This window comes from Hyposmocoma kahamanoa, unplaced genomic scaffold (assembly GCF_003589595.1).
Source record: "Hyposmocoma kahamanoa isolate Upper Pololo Valley unplaced genomic scaffold, ASM358959v1 81703, whole genome shotgun sequence".
Taxonomy (NCBI): domain Eukaryota; kingdom Metazoa; phylum Arthropoda; class Insecta; order Lepidoptera; family Cosmopterigidae; genus Hyposmocoma; species Hyposmocoma kahamanoa.
The window spans coordinates 1-9,933 of NW_020654109.1; the positions used below are offsets into that span (position 1 = coordinate 1).

The 9,933-nt window shown below is 34.5% G+C and overlaps 1 protein-coding gene across 2 annotated transcripts; it reads right to left on the minus strand.

Annotated features, from left to right (window-relative positions):
• Nucleotides 1–4,940: 4,940 nt before the first annotated feature.
• Nucleotides 4,941–9,704, minus strand: LOC113234214. 2 transcript variants are annotated; one of them, XM_026469510.1, is made up of 8 exons: nucleotides 9,295–9,704; nucleotides 8,839–8,960; nucleotides 8,394–8,722; nucleotides 8,003–8,258; nucleotides 6,817–6,986; nucleotides 6,560–6,713; nucleotides 5,885–6,003; nucleotides 4,941–5,255 (listed from the first exon to the last, which is right to left on the minus strand). In XM_026469510.1, exons 4-8 carry the CDS (start codon nucleotides 8,082–8,084, stop codon nucleotides 5,160–5,162), a joined length of 621 nt encoding a protein of 206 aa, XP_026325295.1. In that variant the 5' UTR covers nucleotides 8,085–8,258; nucleotides 8,394–8,722; nucleotides 8,839–8,960; nucleotides 9,295–9,704; the 3' UTR covers nucleotides 4,941–5,159. The 2 variants fall into 2 exon arrangements, with proteins under 2 accessions (XP_026325295.1, XP_026325294.1); XM_026469509.1 differs by having other exon boundaries at nucleotides 8,839–9,704.
• Between the last annotated feature and the right edge of the window lie 229 nt (nucleotides 9,705–9,933).

The following is a 9,933-nucleotide window of genomic DNA, read 5'->3' on the forward strand; positions in this document are numbered from 1 at the left end:
TAAAGGTTTGTTATTTATACAGCTTTTGAGTGCTTGGATGTCAAAAATCCGTGGTAGACCTGTTTAGTTCTAGCATGTATTCTCGGTCGAAGATATTTGAAATAAGTATTGTAAATTATAAATATATATTTACAAAGAGCAACCCATGGAAGTTTCTTGCTCATTCTCCTCAGGGGAATCTGCCTTACGAATGAGCAGTAGAGTTAAATCAATATTACGATTTCAAGTGTAATCAATAGGCTTACCTATGAAATAAAGATGTTCAATGCAATTCTATATTAATAAGTGTAGTGAGTCTATAAATATTGCAAATTTAATTTTCCCACCCTCCCAGCTAGGTATTCTTTGGCCGAGTGTCGAACAATCAAAAACTTCTGAGAATGCCTCGTAGAGGGGCGAAACACGTGTAGAGTATAATTTTGGTAGTTGTGTTTGTGGTTTCCTTTTATGTTGTTTGTTTTGCGAAGAGAGGGTGAGAAAGTTACCTGCATGAGAATTAATTTTCCTTTTTAATGTAAAATCGACTAAATCTTGGTGCGAACTCGAAAGCTTTTTATAGCACTGCCGATATTTGTGTTCCCCAAAAGCTACTATTTGGGACTATTCAAGGTCGATACCAAGTGCCGGGACGAACAAGTCGTGCGCCTGGTGGTAAACGACACGCCTTTCCATAGCAGTTGTAATAATCGCAACAATCTGAGGGACACTGCCACTTCGCCCGTCACCCTGAGACACAAGTTGACAAGTCGCGTGTGCGTTTTAACTACCACCGTGGCTGAACGGTTACCATGCTGGTCTGTCACGCAAAGTTTGGGTGCAATTTTTCCTTGTCTCCATGGCACCTGCGACACAGGGTTTTTTTTACCCCTCAACACAAGAACGTCATATGCTGCTACTAAAGTATTAGTAGCATAATAACTCCTTGTGAAAGAGTTCGTCCAGGGAAGTATCTATTTCTAGCCACGTTACCTTTTTCTACCGCCAAGTAATAATGTCAACATTACTGTTTGCCGGTTTTGAAGGGTAAGGGTGCTGTTAAAATTACAGGCATATGGGACTTGACAACCTATGTCTCAGGGTGACGGGCGCAGTGGCAGTGCTTCTCAGATCTTTACGATTTAAAGCTCTGAGTGGCACTGCAACTGTTATGGACAGGCGTGTGACTTACTGTCAGGCGCACGACTTGTTCGCCCCGACACATGATATTATAAAAAACAAACGTGTATTGTCTTGGTGAATAAATATTTTGTATTTGAATTTACGTGCCTAGATGACGCCATTATAAATTCACAAAATATAGTTCGTAGTTGCAATAATAGTCTTGCCCATCACTGCAATATGGCGACGTGCTTCCTGCCTGTGGAGTAAATTGCACTTTCCAAACCCAAATCTCTATAGACCGATATTTTCATGCATAAGCTTGTGAATACATAAAAGTCTATAACATAATGTTTATTTATGGCAGCCATATTGTCTGTAGCCAAGCCCCATCGCGTTCAATTTATATTCATAGCGTAGTTGGCTCACTGTTCTGCTTTCTTGCATTGTGTACTGAAACGTTGAGTGCAGATCTTTGTAATTGAAAAAAGTGCTTGGTTTGCTCCGCTGGTTAAAATGATGATTTGAACTAGTAAACACGAGTCTTGCTATTAGAACGATTGCAAACTCTTTCAGAGTGTTCTTGAACCGGATTTAAAAGAGGAAACTGTTATAGACGCATGCGAGTGAGTTTAGCGTACGAAATTGAACTTAAGATCCATTCCGTATGGTATAATTGTAACTTATTCTTTGAAAAATAAAACCGACCTCAAAAGTTTCCTTATCAATGACATGACAATGGGACTGTTACGGACTCCTTTGTACAATTTATATTTTCTTTTCAGATTGTCATGATGACGGTGATTTGTTCATTACATGTACTTTTTTTTTGACGGGAGGTAATCTTTATGGATACCCCTGAGCCCAGGGAGACTCAGAGGTTATGTGGGGACTCTCCCTCCAGACTGTAGGGCCTACCCCACTAAAACTCGCCTTCTCCTCGTACGTCTGCGCCGAAGCAAGGACGCGAGGACGCGCCGCGGCCTCTTTTTGCCTCTCAGGACTCCTCGCTACCGAGCATGGCGGCAACCACCCTCGGCAGCGAGAGGTCCTGCCCTACAGTCCCCGTCAGAGTGCGGCGCTGCCCATCCCACCGGCTGCACACCTCAAGAGTGTGCTGCGCGGTGTCATCCGCAGCGCCGCACTCGTGGCACGACGGGTTCATTACATGTACTGTGTCAAGTCGATCGACTTTTCAGATTACTTTTGTTTGCGGAATATAATTAGTAATTTGTGATAGCCCAAACGAATCCGAAACTGCATCAGGGTCCACCTCGAGAGTATGCCCTTTCAAACAAAAGAAGAATTCTGAAAATCGGTGCACAATTGATGGAGAAATTGGTGAATACACGGACATGTCCATAACATTTGAGGATCTCCTTCGATTTTCATGAGGATCCCCTCATCAGATTCTTGGTGTCAATGGACCGTCACGACTTTTCAAATAAAAAAAGAATTTTCAAAACCGGTCCACAATTGACGGAGATATCTGAAAACATACATAATCCGAACGTGTAACCTCTAACCTTTTTTTTTGAAGTCTGTTAAAAATGTACGTTTAAAAAGTTTCGAAACATTGTGATTATTATTTACATTAGCAGGATAATTTTCATTACTTTTCTCCACCTAATTTCGATGGCAATTTTTATTTTTTAAGGATTCTCATCGTGAAATAATAAATAATATTTTAAGATACTACACTCGTTACACATTAAGAGGGAGCAGAGGAAAAATTCCTGATCTTCGATTTGATTTTAGAGGGGTATATCCACTTTAAAGTTAAAAAAAAAAAATTGTATGAGTAACTACACGAGATATTCAAGCATAGACATTAATCGGAAACATAAAACAATAAAGTTTCCTCGATAGATAAAAATCTCGAAATGACCTCTAATTTTCAAATTTTTTCGATTCATCCTCGAAATACTACAGGTTGTTAGGACAAAAATTAGATAATTAATTATATTTATGCATGATCGACAACTGTCACTACGGATTTTTTTTTAATCCCTTTAGTTTTAGAGTTATTCCGCTAAAACGAATTTGGTACTTTTAATGCGCAAAATTCAACATCTCCTGTCGCATGTCACGCGAACTTCAGGCATATATTTGTTTCACAAATTTGGGCGGAGCCAACGTCAAAACTTTTTTGGCATGAAAGCTCTTAAATAATAGTTATCATGATAATATTCTAGAATATTTAAATAATAAAAATTTCCACCGGAATTAGATGGAAAAAACGAATCTCAAAATTACCCAGCAATAGAGCTCCTTGTGAGACCGCCAAGCAGTAATGTGAGCATTATTGTGTTCCGGTTGTGAAGGATTACTGACACATGGGGCTGTCAACTATATGTCTCAACTACGTAACAAATACGTCACTCTCATACAAATTCGAAAATACCTACGCTGTAATAGCTTACTAAATCTGTCTAATGACACCAAGCGCTCACTGCGAGGAAAAAGGAACCTAAGCACGCGCTCAGAGAGGTGACAATAACGTTGCCCGCCGTGTGCAGTCGTGCGGAACCGAATGATCGGATAGTACAACGATTGTAATGTAGATTAAATTTTATTTCTGTGTATTTTTAATGTATATAATTATAAATATTTTTAATTAGTTTATCTTGTTTTTAATAGTTACTTTTTTTAATAATAGTATTTAATTACTTGTAGCTATTTGTATTATTTCAGTTATGGTTTATTTCTTTTTTTTATTTCATTGGATGAACTTGTTTATTGTTTTTCTGTCGTGTCCACACGGTAAAAACAGATTACTTAAAAATAGACAAATTTCTTTGTATGAAGACAATTTTATTAAATCCAAGAAAACGATTCGCTCCCTATAGACGCTAGAGAATAATTACTTGATAATAGTAAAAAAACGTCTCAAAAGTGTATTTTAGTTCTAAGACAGAAATATTTAATCCAAGAGCAAATTAATTTATTTAAGTCATAAAGCTACTCTAGATTCAAGAAAATATTTATTTGTTATTAGAAATTTCTGATTTTGACTTGAAAAAAAAAGAATGAAAATTGAGAGATAATTATTTAACTGGAGATTTATGTTTTCTATGTTTAAGAGAAGTTTGATTTCATTCTGAAACCAAATTTCTTAAATTATGACTTTTGGTTCAGTTATATCAAAGCAACTTTCTGCTATTAATAAGTCCATTACAATCTTAATGTAAGATTTTACCGTCTTGGGTTAAAATGTGGGGTAAATCTTAATGTAAGATTTTACCGTCTTGGGTTAAAATGTGGGGTATTTTTGATTTAAGTCATTTTGTTTGTTTAAAATAAGGCTCAATTTATATTGCGGTGGAACGGAATGGAAGCGAATTTTTGTAACGATATTATACATAACATAATGAACATTATGGTCGATTGTGTAACGGTACAAACTAGATACGAGCCAAAATCTTCCGCGGAATGCTCGAGCATTCTCGAGCATGTACGTTACACAATTGACCATAAAATTCATTGTGCTATGTACAATAACGTTACAAAAATTCGCTTCCATTCCGTTCCGCTGCTATATAAATTGAGCCTAAGGGCATAGTTTGTGAATAATTAAAAAAATATATAACCGCCTTCAAAACGCAACAATTAATTTTAATGAAGTCGTTGGCGTTGCTGTTATGACGTTCCGACTTTATCAAATTATAATTATTGCTTCTTGAAAACGGTTGTATTTTTTTGAGAATTGTTCACAAATTTAAACAAAATAAAATTGCAGGCTTAAAATACTTGACACAAAACGACTTAAATAATAAAAAGATTATACTTATTTAGGAAATAAATTAAAAAACGTTTATTTTTTGTACACGTATACAATACTGGCATAATATTAGTAAAATACAAAATGAATTATTGACATGAAAAACTTTAACATAGAAAATTAAATTACAACTCACAGAAATAAAATTCGTGTCCCTACATATATGCATATATGTGTGACAAACCATAATTCAATAAACCTTAGGGCTTGTTTACGTAACTTACTTATTTTATATAAATTTGCACTGCAACAACCCTTCTGAATAATTTAAACAATCACACTATCCCTGGAGTATAACATAGGGTTGAACAGACAATTTCTTGCTTGTCGCCTTTTGTTTTTGTTCTTTGATTACTTGGTCTATATCGCCAGCATTCTAGAAATTAAGATAGTATTAAGAGTACATAATGAAACATAATAAGTATCCACAACAGATTTGTGAGCCAATCTTTACCACAAAGTAATATTATAAATGAGGCATAAATATTGAAAACAAAAAATACATATATTATATACAGGAGGCAGTTTTATATATATATATACCTACTCATCCGTAGAACAAAGATCTATATGTGCAAGACTACTTGTTCTCAGGACATAGTACATTTCGTTTGTTCTTCTTCGCTGTAAATGTCAGATCGACTGTTGTTGGATTTTATATTTTCGAAACGAAACAAAATATATAAATTGTCAAAACGCCTTTACACAGGCCTTAGTTTGAATAACGAAATTATTCTCGTAACGTTCTTATTCTCTTTTCGTTATATAATCATATCGGACTTCGGATGAGTCGACATATATAACTTCCTCCGTGGCCAAACGGTTAGCATGCCGAACTGCCAACGCAGAGGTCCCAGGTTGGATTCCCGGGTTGGGAGAAATATCTGTATGGCCTAAATTTATTTATCTCGTGAGTTTGAGTGTAATTTGTGATTGTTTATGTGTATATCCATGGCACCCGCGACACAGGGTTTCCCTAGGGCGGGGCTATTAAAAAAAACATACCGGCACACAAATATATAAGGAGTCAATTGCTTCCTGAGTAGTGAACTTAATTTTTTTTGAAATTCTTCCCTTTGGAGGCACCAGATGTGCGAGTATTTTAAGCTCAGCAGGAAGTGTTACTGTAACAATTGAAAATAATATTATACAATTCTATCTATCAAATTTAGCCACTGTAGCGAAACTCTATACCACTCAAACTTTAATCAGACAACGTAGGCCTCTAAATTAGATCTGAATATTTCGAAGAGAAGAAGGAAAGACATTGTGGTAAAAGTACCTCAAGTAAATACAACATTTGCAAACAGACAATTCAATCGATCGGCCCAATCGATCCAATCGATCGGACGGACGGACAGACGAACGCACGCACGCACGCACGCACGGACACACACGCACACACTGACACATGGACGGACCGACGGACAGACGGACCGACGGACCGACGGACCGACGGACAGACGGACTGACGGACAGACAGACTAAGTTAAAAATGTTAAATGTGAATTTATAGCTATGGAAGAGCGGTACCTCCTGACACTGACGCTTGACAAGCTTAATAGGAGGTACCATCCACTGTTAATGTAAAGTTAATTGCATTACTGAAATAAACATTTTCTTATTATTTATTTTACTAATTCTATCTCAAGCTTTATAAAATTAAAAACGAACACTTACAATCATTGTCTAAATTTTTCAGTGACTCAATAAGGTTCAAGATTCTTTCGTCTCTGTTCGGTTTAAAAGCAATAATTTTTTCGAAAAATATTTTCCAATTTAAATAAAAATTCAGCCCTTTTTCTGGATACAACAAGTCGAAGTCAATGTTTATCTGAAAACAAATATCATAGTTGTCAAAATGATTGGTCTGCGTCAAGATGGAGGGACCCTAGCTCAGAAATGAAACGTAAAACATATGAAAACAGATTACATACGAATATGTCACTTCTTTGGTCTGATAATATTTTCCAGTCTTGTAGAAACTCATGAACGCTCTTGTGTTCACTTTCTTTTCGAACTTTAAACGTATCTTTACATTTTTGTATTACTTCACCCCATGGTTCGGTGTTATTGTTGAGAAACAGTATATCTCTTAAATGTAAATCTAAAAAAAATCATGTTAGTGTTTCATTTTATCCTTATTGAAATGTTTTGTAAGACTTTCATTATTTACCTGCATTCCAATCACCTGACAAATGCCTATCCCACGTAAGTACCTGTTCCTATCTAATAATAATAATATTATAGATTTTTTTAGATAGAGGATATAGTAACAAAACAACCTATTGAAAATAAACATTAGTTCAGCAAAATTCAATAGTTTAGAATTCATGATCATTTATTTACAGTCAATAGCACATCAGACCACACATTTTTATTTGAAAATCGCCTCCAGTGCAACGGAACAAGATACGTCAATGTGTAACTTGATACGTTGCCATCCATACTTTTTCAATATTTTCTATTCTAGTCATTAAAACCACCACCAGTATCATAATCGTTATTCAAACAATTTTAACTTAATTTCTCAAAAGAAAACATTGGTTCAGCTCAGATTTACATGAAATTATTCTCAAACCTATCTATTTATCAGAAGTTCTCTATATGTTTTTAAACATTTTCTTTTTGTGTACATTATGACCATTAGAGAGTTAAAATTGTAGAAACTCATGAACATGAATTGTCTAAAAAATAACGGAGCAATCTAAGAACAAACACAAAAATGGTTCATTGCATGCTAGCTACATGGTTACTACTACTTTAATACCAAATTTCAATTAATTTAGTGGAATAATTTTCAAAATAGACTAGTTTTAAACTTTTGACTAGAGTAGAAAATTTTCAAGAAAGTACATAAAAAAATCATAACTTAAGCTATTGATTTTTGCTAAACTAATGTTTATTTTAAATGGGTTGTTACTCCTCTATGTAGAAAAATTTTTGGACCACTGTAAATGGGGCCCACTTACAGTGGATTTACAGTTACATTTACCTGTATTAAAAACCCAGAATGATGCGACTTAGAATACCTACTCTCAAATACCTAAATAGGTTCATAAATTGCTTTAACCCAGTGAAAGTCAGTGGGTTTGCTTGCAAGCCTATTTAAAAAAAAATTACCTTGCAAACCTTGAATATACTGTCTTTTAAACGGTGGAGCATTTTCTAGAGTGCCAGATTGTCGCTTGTGTGTGGTCTCCATATTTATACAGAAGGTTACGGACTTTGCCCACCAATTTTCCTCATGCTACTGTAGAACGTCCATTAAATGAATTTTTTTTTTATAGGTTTGGTAAAATAAGTGCCTATTGACTCCTTTGGAAACAGTGATATTATTTTCGCAGATATAATATTATATTCTTCATAGGTTATCCGGCTAAAAAAATGATGATGTATTATTGGGAAGTGTAAAAGTAATCAGAACACAGTATATACTTACTAATATATACAGTATAAAAGTAATCAGAACACAGTATATACTTACTAATATATACAGTATATGTATACTTACTAATTGACAATGTATGTGTAATTATATCGGTCAACTGGTTTCTCTTGGTATTATTGAGAAAACCATATGTTTCATAGTATTTTAAAATACTATTGCCACCTGCTGACGTATGCAGTAGTGTCTCCAAATCAAAATGTGGAAATGTTTTTCTAGATACACTTTTGGTTGTTTCCAAGATGTCGACCACTTGTAGTTCATCTAATGAAACTAATAAACTGGTAAAAAACTAATAAAAATAAACAATCACTGGTGCTTGTCTCAAATTTACTGGAGGTGGGAGTAATAATGACTTGATCATCAGTTGATTCAGATACTGCATCCGTTGTTGCCTGTAAAGTTAAAAAAATAGAATATATTGTGTATTTTATAGTCAAGCTATGTTAAGATAGTCAGTATGAAAGCACTTTCAACTAAATTTTTTAACTTAAACATACAGGTCCGTCACCTGTGCAGTAATAAGCTCCCCTATCTTTTCCTCTAAAGATAGTCTAGTCCCCATATGTGGGCATAATTCTTTCAAATTGTCTAGTTTTAATTTGGGAAAATGTTCAATCATTATACCATTCTCTGCAAAAGTCGTCAAGTTTGTAAATAAAGTCAAATTAAATCAAATATCTTTTTATGTATTTTACTTCTAGTTTAATAACGCACACACACACTGAATAACACACACATTCAATAACACATACACTGAATATACCCCGCACAAGGGAAACCCTGTGTCGCGGGTGCCATGAACACACAAATAGACAACCACAAACTGCACCCAAACTCACGAGAGAAACAAATAAATAAATCCCTCCATTTTACGCTTACATTCAAGGTTATGTACAAAATATCATCATGCGCATAAAAATGTAATACTTACACAATTAATACATAATAACATCAAATCACTCACCAATAAAATTGGTCACTACAAGTTGTGGTATATTCCACGATTCCAAAAGTTCTTTCAACGAATCCATTACTGTTTCCACAAACAACAAATAGAAAAATCAGTTCCTTTTTAAGATTTTATTCTCCTTGCCTTACCTTTTTAAGATTTCAAGTAAAACTAAGTAAGTATAGTTCACTTTGCTTCACATTTTAAATAATTGGCTATTGATTTATGGATGGCTTCTTCAATCGCAGATACCACGGCCACGGAGACGGAGCGCGCGCGTTTTCAACATGTCACGACATGATTGAAAATGACAAAGCAAAATGTTGCCATAAAAAATGTATTCTCGAATTTAGAATATTACTCTTATTAGCAAAATAACTTTTTTTTTGTCTAAGAAAATATTTTCTTAAAACACATCCAAGAAATTGGGGATTCAGTTGAGATTATTTAGATTTGATGTAAGAGGAAAAAATTTCTTGATGTAAGTAATGTCCAATTAATTGATTAGAAATGAAATAAAATCTTGAAGTGAACGTATTTGTCTCAAAGTTAGAATAAAGTTAAGAGTAAAATTGTATTAGAAAAAGATAAGCAGTATCTTTGTAATGACAATATTTTATTACTTTAAATAAATATGTTTTCAGAATTAGCAAA